This window comes from Cynocephalus volans, chromosome 1 (assembly GCF_027409185.1).
Source record: "Cynocephalus volans isolate mCynVol1 chromosome 1, mCynVol1.pri, whole genome shotgun sequence".
Lineage (NCBI taxonomy): Eukaryota > Metazoa > Chordata > Mammalia > Dermoptera > Cynocephalidae > Cynocephalus > Cynocephalus volans.
The window spans coordinates 153,597,370-153,620,310 of NC_084460.1; the positions used below are offsets into that span (position 1 = coordinate 153,597,370).

At 36.7% G+C, this 22,941-nt stretch overlaps 1 protein-coding gene across 1 annotated transcript in view; it reads right to left on the reverse strand.

Annotated features, from left to right (window-relative positions):
* The window catches only part of LOC134362072 (uncharacterized), a 122,192-nt gene extending 106,572 nt beyond the window's left edge, over window positions 1-15,620 (reverse strand). Inside the window, exon 1 of the mRNA XM_063077451.1 lies at window positions 14,717-15,620. Within this exon, the coding sequence (XP_062933521.1) occupies window positions 14,717-15,620 (904 nt within the window). The remainder of the gene's footprint in view (window positions 1-14,716) is intronic.
* Window positions 15,621-22,941: the final 7,321 nt, after the last annotated feature.

The following is a 22,941-nucleotide window of genomic DNA, read 5'->3' on the forward strand; positions in this document are numbered from 1 at the left end:
ATTTGTAATATTCCAAATAATAGAAACATGTTTTTCTTGAACTCAGGTATCTGTGGCATTAAATCAACTTTTACATCAACTCAAAAATGTGACCACTTTAAATTCTGACTGAAATAACTTTATGAGTTTTGGCAAATAAGAAGCCACATACAAGGTTTCAAAAAGACATAGTAACATAAAAATCTGATGATTTCAGAATTTAATTTATCTTAAACATTAAGGAAATGAAGGAAGTAGTAAACCGTGATAAATCTTGCTTCTTAGATTATGTCTGCTGTATGAAAATACTGCTGAAAACAAAGATACAAAATCAATATAAACTGAGTTGGTTAATAAAAAATAATGCCACTAGGAAACCAAAGCTATATCTTACTTAATGCACTTATGTATGAAAGTGTTTAATGAATCCAGACAGGACCAAAGAAGCCACTAAGACACAAAGATGACAGAACAGCACCACCTAGTTCCGTCTATAAAAGTTTCCAAATTTGTATGCATCTCTGCTTACTCTGAAAAAACTGAATATATTTTCAAAATAAATCATTTGGTATAAAACTGCTCTCTAGCAAATTATCACCTGCAACACAGCATTTACTTGAATTGCTTTAACTTTTAAGTTTCATTTAAAATAAAAAGAAAGTAAAATGAAAGATAATGGGTAAGCTGAGGGTTTTGTAATTGTGCATTTTACTCTTGTACATAATCCAAATAAATAAGTCTCTAAATAGAGTAATTATACTTGCTGGACTACCACTATTATGATTTCCAAAGTATACATTTTTTTAAAAAAATTGAACAGAGTTAACTTATCTATCACAATATATATATATATATATATATATATATATATATCATCTATCTATTCCAGGGATATCACTAGCCAATAAATAATAATATTCAAAAATATTATATAATCTGTTAGAAGTATGATATCATTCCCATCTTGGGGTCATCAAAGCTAAATACTAAAGGAAGCAGTATAATGATGCCAAAAATATTTGTAGCCTGTTCACATGATTTTTTATTTTCTCTTCATTTTAAATAATTGTCTATAAAATTAACTTTATTTTTAAAGTTCTTAAATGGTATCCCCATTTATTCTCAAGCTTTGTTTACAAGGTGGTTAATATTTCAATCATATTCAGGGCAGATCAAGCAGGAAGAAAGGTTTCTGGAACAGCAATTAATTGGCACACTCAAGAAGCCATATTATAGTAGTTCAGGATTTAATCAGGTACAATGTATTGTAATATAAGCAAGGGATGAAGTTTTAATGTATATGACACAGTACAAGGAGCACTGTTTCTAGATAGGACACTTTAAAAATGTTTTCCCTGAGGCATCAGCAGCTCTTTAAATGACTGTGGCTGGTAACATCAGAATTGCTCAAGCAGAACCCCAGCTCTAAAAAACTAAATATTGTTGCTTGTTACACAGATCCTTCTCACAGACCTCTTCTCCCCTACATTCCCTCTGCTGACCTGGTCATCCACTGTTCTGGCCCACTGATCCTTTATGAAATTAAATGAATCATCCTCTTGAACAAATCAGTTAGAATAGAGCATGCTTGAATATTTCTTGTTCACTTGTCAGGTTCTTTCAAGTTATATTAATAAAAGAAAGAAAGAAAGAAAGAAAGACACTGGCATCATACTGAGAATGTTTTTAGGATAAATGACTAGATGATATGAGAACCCTTTAATCTAACCTTAAAAAATGTTGAAAGTCCAGTGAGGTTTATAGCATTGTTGTTAAATCAGTGATTTCACATACTCATCGATACAGCAACATTCTGTTGCTGTTGAAAAGCAATTACTATAAAAATAGAATTTTTAGTTTTAATTCAGAAAAAAAGGATTCAGGCATTTCATATTTTGATTTGTTTAGTATACGACCACCACTAGACTATAAACTCCATAAGGGCAGAGACTTTTTCCACCTTGTTCATTTATATATCCAGCATTGACAACAGTGCCTTCAAATAGGTATTTGTTGAGAAATGACTCAATGAATAAGTTATGCTTAAGAAAACCAAATGCTATGAATAATGAAATGACTGTAGAAAGTTTTACACACACATTAAATGCACAGAAACATGAAGTGAAACTCAAAATTGAAAAACCTACTCTGGTCTACTTTCTGATAATAAAAATGACTAACAGAGCAACAGTTTCCTAATTTTCAGAGTTGATCTATGGATGTAATTTGGTGAGAAGAGTATGTATGGTTCAAATTCTGGCTGATGGTTACAGAATTAATTTATAAAACTCACTGATGAAGAAAAGAAAACCTCTGAAATTTATATAGGCACAGATATCAGAATAAAAATGTTTACACATGTAAAAACTTTGAGCACTGAATAATGAATGGGATGGATATAAAAAATTAAATTTTAGTAAGTGCTTTTTTAAGAGCACATAGTTAATGTTATACTGACTGGGTTATAACCATCTTTAGGTGGAAAAAATAAAGAGAACACCAATTCTGCAGTTTGCGATCATCCTTATGATCGCTCTACAACACATCACCAAAGAATGAATGTGCTCCAACCTCTCAAATCTACACATGAAGAAACGAAGCTGCAAGAGAAGTATCTTGCTCAACGCTAAGACAATGGCATGGTTTGGATGAAAACTTGGGTCCTCTGATTTCCCTATCATGTCTTGCTGCCGCAAGGCACTTCCAAAAATCAAAGTCTTAATTGGTCCAGTGATATCTCCTTCCTCCCCAGAATAGAGAACTCTCATTACAAAACAAAGGCCACCCACCATGCCAAACTCACTACCGCTTCCATACTAATTGCAGTTTGGCTGTTTGGCCGTGTCTACTGCTTGTGTTCCACTCATGGGTCAGGGATATCTATTAGTGCCTCACTCTTCTATCACTGAGTCATTCTTATTCTCCATCATGGTACAGCTAGGTAATGGGAAGGTCTCAGGAGGAAATCTCTAATGCCTGATAGAATTTAATTTTATCTTATAGTAAGTCCATCATTAAATAACAAAAAGATTAGTTTCTCCACTGTGTCCATACCCATCAAACATACATGTACTCTTATGCTATTATATCCTTCAGGGGTAATACGAGGGGTCCTCAAAAAGCTCGTGGAAATATTTGTATTATTTTTTTCATTCTATTTTTCCAAAAACTTTTTGAAGTACCCTTGAATATTCTGCTTTGTTGGTAGTCTATACCTATACAATCAATATAATTTGGTAAAGCAAAACAAGATTTAAAGTAAATCTGACTTTAGTCACTTCCACCTCATCTCTAAAAAACTCTGAGTTCATTTGCTTAGCAAAATCTTTATCTTAGCTATTCCATGGAAGTGAAATGATATGGAGAATTGAAGTTTCACAACACTATTAGTCTTACCTCTCCCATAACGTTTCTATGTTAATTAAAAAAAAAATCTTTCCTTTTTATATTAAACTGAAATTAAATTTCTGAGTGGATCTTTATGACTAAAAGTGTTGAAAAACATGAAAGTGTAACTCTTTCTCACATTTCCAGTGTTTCCAATTCTATGTGGTTACGACTAAAAATCAAGTGTCTTATCTAACCATACATTTATAGATATATGCTCAGTACAATTAATAAAATTCAGTAATGATTAACATAATTTTTCATCTAAACATTGAAATAGTCTACAAAAATTATTTCCCAAACTACCTTTCCTTTATTCACTAGTCTCTGAAAAGTCAAACATCGAAGGCCAAACAGAAGCCACATCAGAGAAGGTTATTCTTCTGTGGCTGTGGCATACAGACACTCACATTTTAACATAAAGCAAGAATTTAAATACTAATAGAAGCTTAGAAGCTAAGAATTAGAGAGAATATAATTCTTAGTATCAACTCTATAAAGGGACAATAACCCTTAATAAATTGGGCTAGCTCAATCTACTTTGGACATTTATTTACTGAATGTCTATTTCTCCTTGCAGATGATAAAGTGATTTCAGCACCTGGTGTCAGGTAAATCTTAAGTTAACCTAGTTATTAATATCTTTTCAAATACCAAGAGCCATGAAACAGTCAAAAATCCAAAAGACATCAGGGAAATTAATTTTTAAAATGTGAAGAAAAACTATATGACTTTTAAGAAAAGCTACATTTCACTGAGACTTCTTAGAAAAAGCATTTTTAAATGCTTTACATGGGAATATAGTCACTACAAATTGTGTAGTTTTTCCCCCTTAGTGTTTGGCTTCATATAACTACATTCAAATTCTCTTCAAAAGCAGTTTATATTCCTGTCCTACATCACTGTCTTTAAAATGCAAAAAGGAAAATAAATCAAATTCAACCATAGCAAATATGTGCCCTCAATTGCAAAAGTACGATTAAGCATTAAAAAAATCCCCCCAAAGCAGACTGATATTTAATATTTTTTAAAAAGCCTTTTAAATAAAATGGACAGAATCTTCTCCTGTTAACTGAGAAGAATGTATCCTGAATCTCTACTTCAGGGACTAATCAGAGAGCCTCTACTCTCTAGCTTGGCAATAAAAGCAGGTCAGTACGCACTCATAATCTGGTGGATCAAGGTCAGCTTGTAATTCCTCTTTGTTTATACATTTATCTGGAAATGCCAGCTACTCCAAGAACAATAAAATGATGTGGCTTCATGTTGAAACAAAATCATCAGCAGGAATATTTTGGGGACTAGAGACAGAAATCTTTAGTAAGTAGAAAAAAGATATGGGGTTATGATACTGAAGGAAATCAGGAAGATTCAGAGCTTTCAGATAAATATTTACAGTGCAAATTTGAACTGACTGCCCTGAATGAAAGCAAGAAATTCATATTTTTGTGAAGAACATCATTATTTATATTTATTTGTTTCTTAGTCTCCATTTTTGTCTTCTCCCTGTATATTACATACAAATGAAAATCACTGCAAATATTTATTCTATTTAGAATACTGTATTGGCATTTTGGCAATTATAACATAAATACTTAAATATTACCTGGATCCAACTAAAGAGTTGGGTCAAAATTAAGTGTATTGGAAAAGAACTAATCAATCAGTGGAATAAAAACATTAAAAAGAGACACATACCAGACAGTCGATTAGGCACTTGAAAGAAAATGAAGACTAAGGCTTCAACTCTGTACTCTAGGGGCTTATAGTCTACTAGAGGAGACAGACAGATAAATGCATAACCTTTAAAATGCTATAATAAAAAATATACGAAGGAGTTATACAGATCATAGAATAGACAAAATAAAATGCTTAGTTCTCCCAAGAACTAAGGAAACATAAATGTTAAAATAATCAATAAAGGGCAGATGGCATTCTTTTTTCTACTAAAACAAGCACACCAGATTCTAGTCAAAAATCCTATGAGTTCTGAACATTGCCAGTATTTTTAAGCAACCTCTAATAATAATATAGCTTCAAAAATTATGCAATTGTGTAAATAATGAAACAAAAATTGGTAAAAATAGTTATCATACCAATTTGTAAAATGTTTTATTGCCATAAAAGAATACCTGTTGTACTTACAAATTAAACCAAAATTTTCTTTAAGGATTTCTCTCTCTCCCTTACCTCTGTATCTCTCTCTTTTGGTTAAGTTCAGTGTTCCTCTGTACTGTCACAGTTGTTCTAATTGTGTCCATATTAAAACCTGAAAATTTAATGTCTCAAATTTGGCAACGTAGTCACATGTGGCAGTTCATGAAGACTGCAGATAATTAATACTATCTAAAATTCTATAGCCTCGAATAAAAACCAACAAAACTTGAAGAACCCACCATAGCAACATGTGTTATTGGGCTAGTTAGGGAATAGAGTATTGACACAGGAACAATTTCTGATTCTTCTTTTTGTTCGGGAGAGTGAAAGGAACAATCCCTATTCAGGGTAAAGGATACACATTTCCACTCATTATTTTATTTCATTCCCACAGCAGTATCTGTTATTATAAATAACAGATACTGTATTATGTATCACAATGGTGAATTTAATTCTGCCTTGGCAGGGTAACTAGTAAGCATAGAATGTGAGTAACTGCTTGCTATATTGGAGTCATAGATATATAATTGCCTTCAGAAACATCTTTCTCTGAATACCACCTACACATTAATACATGACAGTGAACTTACAGCCAGACCCCTGTTCTATCCCACATGATCCCTGAAAAGGCTTTGAAATGAGGACACGTGCATAATTAAGGCACACTGAATATCACAGTACATGTAACAAACTAGAGTATTATGAATCCTTAGGGGAACTTCACAGAACTAATACATTTTCTAAAGAAAGCTGCACATGAGTAAAGGGAGACTAAAATGCTAATTAGATTCTCTCAGTGAAAGCTATAGAAAAGTTGATTCTTGAATCATGAAGTTGGACACAGAATGGAACATTTGTATACAGAAAGACAGAAGAGGGAAAAAAAAGAACTTGACATAAAAGCCCTTCAATAGATGACTTACACAATTTGTGAGAAAATAAATGAAGCAAAATAAAAATATAACAGTGGGAGAATTCCAAACCTCCTGAAAGGGTTAAGTATGAGAACCGATTTCGTATTAGAAAGGGATTATGTAACAACAGAGGGAAATACTCAGCCTAGCATATGCTAATTTAGTCGGCTTTGCCAGGCGTTTTCTGTGTGTGTTTGGCTGGCTGACTCACATTCCTTTCCTCCTCTTTTTGCCATTTATTACAGGACTAAGGAGGTGGAACTCTCAAAAAATGTAATAATAATAACCTAAACAATGAAACACACATTGTATGTATTTTATCCTTGCTAAAACATTGGGGTATGTGCCTTGGGGGTCAAGGGGAAAAACACCCAATTTGTGTATTCAATCTATATCCTTTAGAAAAACTCCATTTTTTGAACTATTTTTCATCCCCTATTAATTTTTTTTTTAATGGGTCTTTCAGGTTGGTAGCATGGTTGGGAATTTGGGAGAGGGGGGCATATTTTATTCCTGGAAAGTATAAAGGAAGCTGAGTTATTATTTGGACTTCAGCACATAAAATATAATGCAGTAAAAGAATGATAATTAAATGAGAAGCTTGTTGTACATTTTTAATTTGCTTTTAAATATAAATATTCTAATTAGTAATGCATTGTCTCTCATTTCAACCTAAGTCTACAACTTCAGATTGAAAAGCAGAGGACATATGTTACGAGAATAAACAGAAGGTATAGGTATGGGTGTTATGGATATTTTCCCCCAAGAAGATATGGAACAAGCTAATGTAAAATAGGAATTTATACAGAAAAGAAAAACATTTTTTGCACACTATAAATTTTAGGCCTTTACATTTAAATAAGCATTATGGGAGTCACCTGCCTTTTTAAATGCAAACAATTTTAGCCCAGAAGCTAAAAATATGTCTTTACAAAAACAAATTAATTGGCTTTATAAATTACACCAAATCAATATCACAGCTCTACACTTAGCAGTCGGCAGCACATCCTTGTCAGGAAAGGTGCTTTCTCACTCTTCCCAAGGACGACTGTAGATAAACAACGCATCCTTACTGTAAATTAACCATCATAAAATACATAAAATTATTAGGGACTCAATTTGACTTCTAAAAGGACCTTTGTTTTTATAATGTGAAATTATTTGCACTATTTAATCATACTTAACTTTAAGATTTTTATGTTCCTGAAAGCAAAGAGTGTTTATTTTTGTTTTCTTAACAATCCCTAATGACGTCAGTATCCAGCCCCCAGACTAACTCTTTAACTATAACTAGACAAGGATCTCCTCTTCAGCAATGAAATGTCTAAAAGATAATTTAAACATCTAAGTGAAAACTATTTGCTGACTCAGAAAGAGTTATCCCTAAGGCTGAATAATGACTGTTCTAATATTTACTTCAAAGACCTTTAAAATATAATGTGAATAATTAATGGCCAGCTTTCTCTATGGCAGATCTTACAACCTCAACCCTGTATCTGTTCAGGTAGCAATACATTCTCATCACTCAAGTTCATTAGCACAAAAGAACCAGAAAAAATACTCAACTCTATTGTAATCTCAGAAATTGTAAACCTTGTGTATGTTTTTAAGTAGAAAAGTTAATCATTGTTACAGCCTAAGAAAATGTATTTAAAAACTATTTTCTAGCTTTCATTAGATGGGTAAAAGAAAATAATAGATGCAAACAAAATAAACTCTTACCTTTTCCCTCACATGTTATCCCTAAAAGCCCCAAACTCTGATTAGTTACAAAATTAATAAAGATGTCCTTCAGTCTTAAAAATAATGGTATACTTTAAACATGTATACATGGGCATATAGACAAGAGACTGAAGAATAATTCCTTTCTCAATAATTACATCTCTGATTTTGGCATTAATATTTAACTAATATCTAATTAATCAGAATATTTACTTCCCTAATTTTTAAATAGACTACATACTTCTAAGATGAAATCAATTTCATATCTGTTTAAGGAAACCTACTGAACACGTTAACTGGACCAAAGTGTTCATTCCTTGAATAAGAATCTCTATGCATGATACGTTCAGTTATTTTGTTCTCTACCAAATGGAATCAAAATAAATAAAGCTACATTAGTTACTGTTTTCTGATAGGTTTTCATGGTAGGCTGTACATCACAATGGGTCCACAATTCTTACTTTTTTTAAGGAACCTATTTGATGATTTTGCCTATATGATAAATAAAAGAAGAAACATTCTCTACTGGTAAAACATAACACAAATTCCACATAAGGACTACATAAGCTATCTGAAAATACACTGAACAGTTAATTACCATTTCTTTTAAAACTCAGGTACGGTATTCTCATACTATAGGACATACTCTAATAAGAATAACACCAAGGGACTGTCTTCTTACTAAAGGAAGAGAGGAATAACAGTATTTCCCAGCCCAACATGTGCAAATAAATGCATAGAAATCCTATTTTAAGTTTGCTATCTATTTTCATTAAGCCGGCCCATATTCCTGATAGTTTGCAAGAAAATAAAATGTTCACCATTCATTTGATGAAAATGCTGATAATTTATTATATTTACTTACTAATCTCTGAACAAAATATATGTTCTGTCTTTTGCTTTGTGATGAGCTCAGTGATTACAAACCCTCTGGATTATTTCTGTTTATAAAAGCTAAAGAATGTTTCATGTCCACTACAGGCTACGAAAAGACTTTCCCATTTTACTCTCATGCCACATGACTGCTTTCCTGTGTGCTTGCCCGCTGCTGCAGAGCACATTAGGCCTGAGATGCCATTTGCATCATCACACAGCAGGGGGCTTCAGCTGCCACAGCTCTAGGTTAATCCTCACCCACCTCTTTACACAAGGAATTTACAGAAGATGCCTTTTTTGATACTACAGAACTGCACTCCAAAAATGCTTGACATTTTTAAATAAAATGTTGGCAATAAACTTGTCCTTTTAAATATTTTAGGTTAAATCAGAAAAGTATCATATGTAAATTTAAATTGTGTCCTTCATTTTTTAATGGCATAAGTTTATGATCTAATCTAAAATATCTGGGATTTTTAATCATGGAAAAGAAAAAAAATGCATAGAATTACATGTTAAGAATGGCTGATTAGCTGATTATTATTTAAAGATATATATCAAGAACTAATTATATGATACTTTTCTATAGGAAAACCAATATAGCTTACAAATTCTCAAAATTAACTCTTATGTCTGTGACTTAACAAAATGTGAGTGCAGATATTATGAAGACAAGAGACCACTGGAACTTATCAGAACTAATTAGGACATACCTATTATTCAATCCAACATGATTTATTATGCATCTATTAAAATGAGGGTTAGAAAATTGCATAGATATGTAAAGCTCAGGGCTTGCCCTCATGAAGCTTAATAATCATTAAGCACTGGAGCTGTTTAAAGAAGGTAAATCAGACCAATATATGCTAATTTAACAAAGGACTTCTGACTTCAGCTTGTGAGACTGCTTCCCTGGTGTGTGATTTTCCTACTCTGTCTGCTTCCTCAACTTACTCAGCCAGCTGCTATAGAATGGGTTACTTTACCAATGAGTTTAAATGAGGACTCTTTCCCGATAAATATTATAGAGCACATGATATTTATCAGCATGATAAAATAAAGCATCAATACGATAGAAGGCCTATGTTAGATTATTAATCTACTCCCAAATCCTTCAAAATAAATAAATTTACTTGTCTGAGTCATTGGGTATCCCACAGACTCCTGATCTTAACGAGAAAATAGATGTCATTTAATGTTGATTCCAGGCCACTTTCAAATGCATGCTTTAGGATGTCTTCCAACATTTTTGCACTTTCATTTTGCTCTTTAAGTGATTTAAGTACTTTTTTTCCTTAAGAAAAATGACATTATTTCACTATTTAAATAGAGAACAAATAGTTTTCAAGTATCTGATCTTCCAGTGGAGGACACAGAAACAGGTCATCTCAGTTGATGCTAGATGTGTCATATTACATTTCCAGTGTTCTAATAGTTGTAGACATGGGAAATAGACAATGTAGTAAGCTTCCACATCTTGATAAAAAATCAGTGTAGAAACCGTCTAGTGTTTAACTGTTCAAGTCATAGTCATTGGCTCTTATATACAGAATCAACTTTTAGAATTCTGTTAATCACATAAGGGAAGAGTGAGTGAACCATGTTCCAAGAACTTCATTTAGCATAAGAAATGAGCTTGAAGACTAAAGTTATTACACATAGAGGTAAGAGTTGCACAGACATGCTTTTAGGAATTGTAAGTATTATAATAAGTTTTATAACTATATTATACATTATAATGGCCTTCTAAAAATGTAAGGTGAGGTTCATGACACATACTGAGGCAAGTAATACGTATGTCTAACTGAGCTTTAACTTGAAGATCTTTCTTACTAAATATAACAAATCATTAACCTGAATATCCCATGGCAAAAAGTACTAAATCCCCAGTATTTGTGTTTGATGTGTTTTTGTATAAGACTAACTCCAGAAAGGAAACAAGTTTCTCAGCAAAACCAGGTCTCTCTATGTATCTCTATTTCCTGTTATATTTTGCCTTTTTTTTCTTTTTTGCCCTTTCCAGGAGCATTTCCTGTGCTGCTCAGGACACTTGCCATTTTTGCAGTGCCTCCTCAGGCATGGAAATGGATAGGACTTCAGCAAGGGTTAGCAATTGAACTGGATCTACTCATGAGCAGAGCCAAGAGAGGTCTTAGTTACAGGTGGCAAGCTTTTGCACTCCTCATTCGAAAGAAATTCATTTCTCTAACATGTCCCCTGCCCTTATTCCAGAATTTCCTCTTTCTATGATGGGGGAAAATAAGAAAAGATGTCTTGTAGTTTAACACTGAATCAAATTTTGCTATTTAAATTGTCTACATTCTAAGATATATTTTGATTAGAAACATATGTTTTATTTTCTATCTAATTCATTTCCTAAAACCCGTTGAAGACAAACTGATTGATGTCATACAATTAAAGTAAGACCTTTTTTCTTTGTTTTTACTAATTTTCTCATTGACTTGATTCTCACCACTGGCTTATCACTTTACTTATTAACAAGCCAGAAAATTGATTTTGCTCCCCAGCAAAAGTAAAAAGTTGATGACAGTGTAAAATAGTGAATTAAAACATAGCAACGCTTAGGAGATATGTTCAAATGAGTCTTCTTGTCTGAAATAATGCATATTGTAAGAAGGGGAATAATACAAGGGATAAATAAATTGACTGCTATTACTTAAGTGACAGAATACCACTATAGTGCTGATAAAGCTAAAAATAAGAAGCTATTGACTGACTATAGTATTTGCCTAGTCATAACTACTAGCAGGCAGAGCAGTCTCCCCCTAGCCAAAATCAGTCGCTGACTAGTTCCCCTGCCACCCTTCTTTCCCTGCACATAGAAAGACCTGCTAAGTATTTAATCTGTGTCCAGAAAAGAAAGCCTTCATTTTACAACCTAACCAAGTCCTAATAAAACAGTAGGATGGTGGGAGAAACATAAATCTGAACCCTGAAGCAATGTTTTCAGCCAAGACTAAGACAAGGAAGGCATGAGCAATTTGTTTGAGCAAGAACTGACAATATCAACAAAGTGTGATGTGTCTGTGGAGCAGTGTTTGATAAATGTGAGGCAGTCATAAACATGAGAAGACAATCCAATGGTGCTTTGCACCCCTCCCCCTCTTTTAATCCCCTTCTCTCTTTCAGTGTATTAATATGACCTGATCTAAGATGCTCATAAGTACACAGACATCGTTGCATTGGTGTTCTTTCCCTGTTTGTTGTATAGGACGCTTATTTGTTTATTTGGACCTAATGCTGGTGCTGGTGCTGGTTGCAGCAGTGCATTTTCTCTGCTATATTCACATCCTCCCCTCCCCCCACCCCACCCCCCCAGTCTGCTGTGAAAAGCAGCACTGTCTTAATCGTTGGTTTACATAGTCAATAAAAGAGACCCATGCCCTGAATGCTGCTGATGGAATCTCTCCGGGTAGATACAGAGTCAATCCTCCTCCTCCAGGCCGAGAGAGAGGCACCAGCAAACAGTTATTTTGCAGTGCACTGAACAGACAATTTATAGGGAAATGTTGAAGGAAGAGAGGAGGCGACCCCAAGTGCAGTCCATGGCCCACATGTTCTGCAATAAATAACCTCGCACCAGCCCAGCAATGTGTGCAATGACCGGCCGGGGCCAGCACACACAGACTGTTAGGGAAAACACATCCAGCGGTGTCGAATTTTCATCGCAATCACCAAATTAACTGATTTCCCCACATCACACTCCTCCTAGCCGGCGCACGCCGGCGCGCGCGCGCGCACACACACGTACAACAGAGCTGAGAAATGCAAGTTACTGAGAGGTGAAGTAGGGTCTCTGGGAGGCTGTTTCAGCACGGATTAGAAACCCAAGTAATGTGTCAGCTACCCGGGTTACTGGTGCGAGGGCGGGGGTGTGAGGGGTGGGAAATGGGACGAGGCAACGTAAGCAGGGGGAATGTGCTGGCTGCCTTCTCGGGGATTCTGGCACACATGACATATCTGATATTTACATCCAGAGTAAATACACAAAATTATCACAAAACCTTCTAAGAAATATCTCTGCAAGGCTAGTTAGTTAATTCAGGAACATCCTGCCCACCGCCTCTTCTTTCACATTCATAAATATGCATAAATAAAATACGGTCCCCAGTCCATGTCCCGGAGGAGGGTAGGAGAGAGGATGCATTCCAAGAACTTGCTGAAAGATGGTTCATTGACCTCATTTAAATCCTCCAAAGGCCAATCGGGTTTTGCTCGCCTGTGGGTCTACGTGTGTCTTACTTTCAGATCCCTTTCACCCAGGAAAAAAAAATAAATGTGATCAACTTATTTTTCCCACAGATATCTAAATGATCACAGAAGGGTTAGAAGTGGGCAAAGATTAATCAAAAAACCAAGAGTCACCTAGCCTAAAAAAATTCTATCAACCATCATTTCACATGGATCCTCCCTACATTTCACACTCAAGCCACATCCCTACACCACTCTCTTCAAAGCAACAATCTTCCGCCCTGCAGCCCCTGCCCACCCCAGCCCTAGCACGCCGCCTCTGCCTTCTCCACCACCCCAAAGTATCCTCTTCCCATGCACTCCTACTCCATGCATTGCCATTTATTTCATAATCAGCATCGTCCCACCATTCCACACAGCCCCCTCGCTCCCTCCTCCAAAAGAGAGGGTCTGGGGAAAAGTGAACCCCTATTCCCTAGCCCCCCCGCATGCAAACCCAGTGATTTGCATAATAACAGTGTTTTGTGCGGTTACCCTCCACTGCGGTCAGCAGAGGTTCTTATATTTCATATGAAAGGATAATATTAATTATGGAAAGAAGTGGCAGAGAGAGGATGGTGAGGTAGGAAATCTAAGTGAAAATCCCTTAGCAGTAAAGTAACTGCTAGGGAGCATTTTTTTTTTTTCTTAAAAAAAAAAAATGAAACGACACAGACTGCATAATAAAAAGTCGATGTGTTGATAAAGTGGGTTTCGGTGTTTTAATTTTTCCCTTTTTTTATTTCTTGATTTATTCATTCATTCATTCTTTCTTTTTTTCCTTACTCTTTTTTTTAGATCCCAGACAGAGTCTCCTCTCCCTTCCTAGGTGAATGACACGTCTCACAACACATTTCCCCCCCGGGGATGTTATTGCAATGCACACGGTGCTGCCGCTGCTGCTGTTCTCGCCGTCTCGGTAGCTCGCTCCCAGGCTCACACACTTTTTAAAGACACACGAATATGATGATGGTGGAAAGAAGGGGAAAGGGAAAGACGACCCGAAAAGGGGGAGGTTAAAGAGATGACAAGAGATGGAGAGGGTCGGTCAAAAGCGTGATGTGGGAGGTGGCGGGTGGGGGCTGGTGGGAGGGCAGAATGTTCAGAGGCACAAGTTGCCTGCCAAAAGGCGTGGGAGGGGAGGATGCTGGCGGGGATGGAGTGACATGAAGGAAGCTCAGGTGAAGGAAAAGGCGAAAGGTGCCGCGTAAGGGGCTGACTGCCGGGAGAGCAGGGCTGAGCCAGCGCTAGAGATTCGAGGGGCTGGTGCAAACTGCCACTGCCCCCTGCCGCACCAGGGAGTAGGGGGAGGGGGTGGAAATCGCTGGGGACTGGGGGACTGGTTGGGGGAGAGTGGAAATATGGGGTGGAATGGGGATGATGAGGAATGGGCGTGAAGTTGATGCTCCCCGCGGCGGGGCGGGGATTACCTTGTAGCAGTAGCCCGCAGACACTGTAGAAGCGGAGAACGGCGCTGCGTTTCCAAATCATGGTCCCTTCTCTAATGGGCTGGGGAAGGAACGAGGGGGCAAGGAGATGCTGGTGAGCGGGGCACTCGAGTGCAGGGCTCCGCTGGTGTCCTCCTCCCGGCACCCGCCGGACCCACAGTCCCCGCCGCTGCGGTGCTCGAACCCGCGGACGCGGATCGGCGGCAGCAGAAGCGGCAGCGGCGAAGCACCCGCAGAATGGGGTTTCGGTGGGCGAAATAGTTTCTTCTCTTCCTCCTCCTGCTGGTGGTTCAGCCGCGACAGCCCGTCTGCCAGGCACGGGTTTGGAGCTTGCCTTCCTCTCAGCGCACACAGCAACTCCCAGAGCCCGCCGGAGCTGCCCAAGCAGGTGGTGCAGAGATGCCGGGGTGTCGGAGAAGGTGCGGGCGAGGGCTGCAAGGAGTGGGTAGGTCACCGAGGGGAGGGGTGCGGAGAGAGAGGGAGCAAGCAAGCAACACCGCCGCTCGCGCTCGGGTTGTCTCGGGGTCCTGGGAGGGGAGGTGGCAGCGGTGGAAGCAGCGCTGGTGGCAGCAGCGGCGGCGGCGGCTCCCGGATGCTCGGGCTGCAGCAGCAGCAGTGGCAGTGGCGGCAGCGGCAGCGCGGCGGCGTCGGCGGCGGCGGCAGCAGCGGCGGCAGCTCTACAGAGCACCAGACACAAGGGCAAGCTCAGCGCGGCGGAGGCCCCGCCCCCACCCTGGCCAGGGACAGACACCGCCCCCTGGCCAATGGAAACACACCCGCCCACCAGGCCCGACCAATGAGAGAAAGGGATGGGTGGAGACAAGCGCCGGGAAAAACAAACAGGCTTCTCAAGGACCCTTCGGGCAGGAAGAACTGAAGCCCCCATTCACGCGCCCCAGGCAGATCTCACCTCCTTAGAGACGTCTCGCCCTAACTTGCAGTGGAGACAGCCGACTTCATCTATCGGTGCTTTGCACTCAGGAAGGGTTCAGCCAATCGCCACCGCGAGGGGGCGGGGTTAGCCTTGTCCCCAGCAAGTTCTGGAATCCGTGGGGCCTGGGCCAGGTCCTGGGTGCGAAGTTCCTGTGCGCATTTGGACTCCTGGAGCAGATGGTGGCTGCACCTGCCCACTCACCAGCTGCAGTAGCAATCTCTGACGCGCTCCCAGCAGCAAAAGGGAAAGATTGCAGAGGGCGTGGGAGAGGCTAAATATAGGGAGCGGAACACCTACCTGCCTACAAGAAACTGTGTGGTGGAGAAGGAAGAGAAGTGGAGGAAATTAATTTTGTGTTTACTCTTCAGAATTTTTACTTAGTCTAGGTATAAATGTCAGTAGAGCCTGGTGGATGGCAGTATTGGCAACGGGATCAGGCAGAATCTGGTCTAAATCTTATAGTTGTCCCTTCTTGTTTCATAAAGTTGGATAATTTACGTGAGCCTTTAAATCTGAAGCCCTCTCAACTGCAAAACAGCAGTGATAGTAGTTCAGTACTTAACTCTTCGAGTTGTGAGCGTTAAGTGTAAGTTTATAAGTTGTGGTTCTAGCTGTTTAGTGGGATTTTTCTAATTCAGGATTGCAGGAAATCTTAGGCAAACCTCTTTAAATGTTTTAACAATAGCCTAAGGAAGGGATAGAAGCAGAACTGTACTTTCTTCATGGATACAACCAAAAGTGGTCATCAAAAGAGACGCAGGAAGCTGGAAGGAACCACCTCTATAACTCAGCACCCTGAAACTTGTCTTTTAGAAGAGGAGACAGAACTGAGGAAGACATCAATTAGTCAGAAGTGTGTTTTTAAATGAGCTTAATTCTCAGAGTTTTGCCTATGACCAGATTTTAATTGGAGCAAATCAGCAGATGATGGACTAGTGTAGTGGTGTTAATTCAGTTACACCATAAATAAAGTCAGCTTTGTTTGAGAGACTACTCAATAGAAACCTGAAAGCAAGAAGACAGAGGGAAAGATGAGAGGCAAGATCAATACCGACGCCCTTCACTGTTTCACATTTGCCACAACCTTTCACAGATTCAACCCTTGCCTTTTAACTAATGACCCATTCATTTCTCTTTCCACCATTCTCCCCAGGTTCTCAAAATTAAGGAGCAAAATGTACATAATAAAACTGCAAACAGACTCCAGAAGAAAGAGGATGTGTGAATACCCTTGTTATTGTAGGAGATAGTTGCCTACTGTGAGTTTTAGCTGTTAGGAAAGTCAGTAAATCCAAGGATCTTGCTATCATTTAAGCTATTGTGAGCATCAAAAGGTGAAATTCTAATCATTATTGACTCATGCTTAGGTTTTGTGTCAGGGAGAATATAATAAGTGGAAATGCCAAAGAAGTTAGGATTTCTTTATTGAAATGGTCGTCAGGGTATCTGGGTTCCAGTGAACATCCTAGCTGTATGACCTTGGGTATGTATTCAATGTCCTTGATTCTCAAGGTCCTCAACTGTGATAATGAGGGAGCTGTATTTGATTACTTCTAAAGTCAGGCTGAGCTGAAAAAAATACAATAAAATAACTTTATTACTCTGAGATTGTTATATTTAAGAAAATGCCTCATTTTAACAGGAAAATTTCAGCATTTGTGATCAGTACTCCAAAACTGATCATGTTTTGGTTCTTGTTGATAACTATTAGAACAATTAGGATTTCTACCCCCAAATAGTCTGTAGCCTCACTATTCAATATGTGCTTCTCAGATCAGCAGCACCAACCTCACCTGGGAACTTAGAGCTGCAGAATCTCAGGCCCTAACCCATACCTACTAAATTAGAATCTTTATTGTAACAAAGTGATTTGTATGTACACAAAGTTTGAAAAGCACTAATTTTTAACACTTTTTCCACATACTCATCCCCAGGAACAATTTCAGTGGGTGTCCTATGAAACGAAGGAGACCGAAAGGCCCAGCAGATTTTTGGTAAATTACTATTTTCAGAAACCCCAGGGGTCCCCTTTTCATCACAACCCAGATGTAACTCTTCTTGTAAGCTATGGAACAAATTGATTAGTTTAATTAGATATTTTTTTTTTAAAAAAAGGTTGAAAGTTTCATTATGGTGAAGTCATAACTTTTCACGTGATTAAGAACTCGCTTTAGCCCACATACACAGGGGACTGGGAGACAGAGTTTGCACTTATTCCAGTACTAGGAAGAAAAACACTCAAAATATGAGCTGTGGCCATTTGGATAAATAGTCATCTTCATGCACAAAAAATAGATAATGCTCTATTTTCTAAGTTGTCTATTCTTAGATGCTATCAATCAATTGATGTTAAAACTATTGAATGTTCAATAGTGGTAAGGTCTGTTGATATTTTAGAAAAATGTGACTTGTTAAAATGTTATAGACCTATATGAATAAATTTATTTCTGAAACTTACAGCAATTCTTAGAATGTAATTAAGTATCTTTAAATATCCTCATTTCATAAATTTAAGCCTATTATTGTCTACACATATCATCAGTGTATGAGTAAATGTATAAATTAACTGACCTTTTATGAATCATTAGCCAATGAATTAATTTCATAAATTGCCAAAAGATGGCATCTATCTATTCAACACTATGGGCAATAATAGTCATAAATATTAAAACTGTTCTGGAAATTTTCTTTACTTTCTTTATAATTAAGCCCTGTATTCTGTTTAATTTCATAGAAAAAAATATTTTTAAACATTTTACCTTGTGTTTTGAAACAAATTTAAAAAATGAGGAGAAATTGATGCTTTAAATGCAAGTCATTCACTTAGTACTCATTTTGTTATATAAAGATAGCTCATAGTTTTTCTCTGTCTTGAATATGATGGTCCTCTTTATTTATACTATTACAGAAAAGGATGACGACCCCTCCTCTCTCATTAGTACAAAGATATTAGAGTTCTTTAAGATATCATAGAGGAGGTCACACTTAATTTGTATTTTATGATTCTTTCTATAGCTGTTTGAAAGAACTGGGGTTTATCGTGATTGTGATATTTATGCCTTTTTTTATTTTTCGTACGAGGAGCAAACCAAATTATCTATAAGTTTAATTGTGGTAAAAATTATTGAAATGAAAATGGGAAAACTGTTACCTGTCATTTTTATTATTATGGATAAATTTCCTGGGATTTCAGGTGGTTAGTAAGAATATTTATATTTCCTCTTTTAAAATATTAAATTTAGGTGAAATATCCAACCATTTTAAATATACAGTCATTATAGATCCCCAGAACTAAAAATCTAAAAATCCATGCTAAATTGACTCTCATAGCAAATTGACTCTTGTAGTAAATTGACCTAGAAAAAGAAATTTTATGGCCTGGTGAAAATGTAGACCATTGTGGAAGAAAATTAACTTATTGAATACTGGAAGAATTGATTGTCATTTTTCTTGCTCGCCATCATTTTAAACAAGCGGTCAGCTGCCTGTGTTGCAGAGATATTAAGAATTCATGTGTATATATAATATAATAGATAGTATATAACATTATTAATATGTGTGGTATATATAGATATATGTAATAGTTCATAGCGATATTAACTGCCTTTAAATTCATTTTAAACTAAGCATTTTGCTACTTTTTATGAAACATTCAGTGTCTTTTTTTTCCAAATTATTACCTATTATTTACCCCACCCTGAGTGTCTTATTGCTAGAATTTCAATTTATGTTGATTACAGAATATAAAAAGTGATGATAAGAAATTCACAGATATTCAGAAATATGCTACCTCAAGACAAGCTCTTTCTGTCTTTTTATATAAATATGTCAAGTAACAATATCTCCACATTCTCTCATTTAAATATATGCAATCTGTCTCTACAATGATTTAATCTAAATGATCTAAGATATGTGGCCATCACACACTCTCTTAAACTCATCAAGATAGACCATTCCTTTTTCTACATTTTATCCTGAACAAGCAAAAATTTACCCTACTTTATACATGCCCATATGACCCTGGAATTTAATAGCAGTTAATATGTAAAATAGAAGTTTTGCAGATGTTCAAAGATAAATGGAAACATCTAAAAATGACTCTCACTTTTAGATGTGATTAAATTGACAATGGGCTTTATTAAAAACAAAGCAAACAAGCAAACAAAAAACCCTCTTAAGACAATGACTCTATATCCATTCAAGCCTGTTTCACACCTGCCACAGGGGTTTTGTGCATGGGCTTTTTTCTACCCGGAACACTATTATTTGAGATCATCATATATATCATTTCCTTATGCTGCGAAGGAGTCTGCTCAAATATGACATTCTCAATGATGTATTTACTGATAACCCTCTTCCTCTCCACCTCCATTCCATTTAGTCAGTCTTTATGCACTTACTTTTATTTTTCTTCATGCCTTTTATAAACCTAAACTTATTTTTTTAAATCCTTTGTTAACTTGTGTATTGGTTTTTCTCCCCAACTGGAATGTAAACTGCAAGAATGCAGGGACTTTGGCTTGTTGACTGGATTTTCAGCAACTGGAAAAGTGCTATAACATAATCACTCAAATACATGTTTGCTGAATGAATGAGTATATCCATCCAAAGCTGACTAACCTCTGATTTAACTTGTATAAATTCAGATTCCCTTATCTTTCTTCTTTGTGTCTTTTTCTAAGGCATCATTTCCCTTAATAAATAATTCTAAATACTTTTAATTGGAACCACTCAAACCAAAATTTCAGCACTTAAAAATAAATTTGCTTAGGTTTTTATTTACAAAAGAAAACTATACAGATTGATAAAAATCCAAACTATGTAGGAATAAATAAAATAGACATCCAGTGAAAATATTAGTAATTCCTCTCCCCACATATAACCTCTGTTAACTATTTCTTAGCTGTACCCGATTTTTTCAGAAGCAAGTAATTTGTAATAAATAGATAGAAATAACTCTAGTAGCTTATTAAAGTGTGCATTTTTTAAGTGCCATGATTGTTTTTAAAAATGTGATTCTTTGCATTCCCTTGTTTTAGAAGCTTTTTTGTATTTGCATTACTAATTAATAAAATTTCTGTTAGGATATTACAGATTGCTTCCATGGAAAAAGTCAGGCCAGACTAACAATATTGAAATCAACTCAGCACCCTGTATTTGACTCAGTTGACTAAATAAAAGGAGCTGTGTTGGTAACTCACATAGTTGAGATAGAGGAATTATAAAGAACACTGTGATTTTACTTGGTTCATGGTGAATCCAAGGTAAATTAAGCTACCTTTTAATTCCAGTATTTGAGCAACCAATTTAATCTACATTTGTAAGGAACATTTAATTTGTTACTTAATAAAATAAAAATAAAAAATAAAAATGATAAAGCATCTTGAAGGAGCAAACTAACAATTACCAAAAGGACAGGAGAATAGAAGGAAATGAATCTGGATAGTAATATACAAGTTATAGTATGGCTTTAAAAATATGGCTTGTTCTCTAGAGTTGTGCTGTCCATTAGGAAGGCACTAACCATGGGTGACTATTAAATTTAAATTTAAATTATTTAAAATTAAATTAATTGTTTCTTTTGCTGTGCAGAAGCTTTTCAGTTTGATATAATTTCATTTGTTTATTTTTCTGTTGGTTGCCCATGCTTTTGGGGTCATATTCATGAAGTCTGTGCCCAGTCCTACTTCTTGAAGTGTTTCTCCTATGTTTTCTTTAAGAAGTTTTATTGTTTCAGAATGTATATTTAATTTTTTAATCCATTTTGAGTTGATTTTAGTATATGGTGAGAGGTATGGGTCTAGTTTCATTCTCTTGCATATGGATATCCTGTTATCCCAGCACCATTTGCTTAAGAGGCAGTCTCTTCCCCCGTGTATAGGCTTGGTGCCTTTGTCAAAGATCAGATGGCTATAGAACTTCGCACTTCAGTCATACTAATCAGATTTTAACTACCCACTACACACTTGTGGCTAGTGACTACTATATTGGAAAGCACAGATAGAGGACATTTTTATCATCCCAGAAACTTCTGCTAGACAGCACAGTTCTCAGTATCAAAATCTGTATTAGTCTGGGTTCTCCAGAGAAACAGAACTCTTTGGTTATGTAAACCCTGAAAGAGCCAATTCCTCCAGATGAATCCTGATTGGCTAACTGCGTCAAAATTCTGAATAGAGCCAAGTAGCCATTTGCTGATTAGGGGTTACACAGACACGTATCTGAGGGTTTTTGTTTTTTCATGAGCTGCCTTCCTCTGCATATGCTGCTGGTAACTGCTGCGAGGGAGTTTTACTCCGTCACCTATACTTAATCAACAGACGGCAACCTGTCAAATGTTAACTGGCCAGAACACAGCAAGCCGGAATTTCTCTTTTACATAATGGGCCAAACCAATCAGAACTGAACAAGCTCAGATCCTTCTTTTGCATAGATAGACTCAAATGTGAACCTGGGCAAGAACTTCAGCTATATAAGACAATCCCTGTCTTTGTTCTGGTAAAGCACATTTTTGTTTTGTACCAAAGGCTGTGTCTTCCTGGTTTGCAAACTGTTTACCAAATAAAGTCTTTCTTTATCTCCAAATTCCTTTTCAGTGAAACTATGTTACAGATGTCTGTGTGTGTGTGTGTGTGTGTGTGTGTTATGTATAAAATCACATCATATATAGAGATCACATATACATATAAAAGATCTAAAGATATGAAGATATTTATTATAAGGAATTGGTTTGCATGTTTATGGAAGTTGAAAAGTCCCAAGATCCAGTCAGACAGCCCAGGAAAACAGTAGCCCTCCTTATCCATGGGAATATGTTCCATGACCCCCCAGCAGATGCCTGAAACCATGGATAGTACTGACCCCTGTATATACCATGTTTTTTCTCTATTCACAATACCTATGATAAAGTTTAATTTATAAATAGGCACAGTAAGAGATTAACAACAATAACTAATAATAAAATGGAACAATTATAACAATATGCTGTTATAAAAGTTACATAAATGTGGTCTCTGTCTCTCTTTCTCTCTCAATATCTTATTGTACTGTACCATAGTTAACTAAAATGACAGAAAGTGAAGACACTGGTAAGGAGGAAATAACTGTAGTTCCCACATGTGATGGTTTATTTTGTATGTCAACTTGACTGGGCTAAGAGATGCCCAGATAGCTGATAAAATATTTTGGGGGGGGAGGTATGTCAGGGGGTTGGAAGAGAGTAGCATTTGAATCCGTAGACTGAATAAAAATCTATCCTCACCAATGTGGGTGG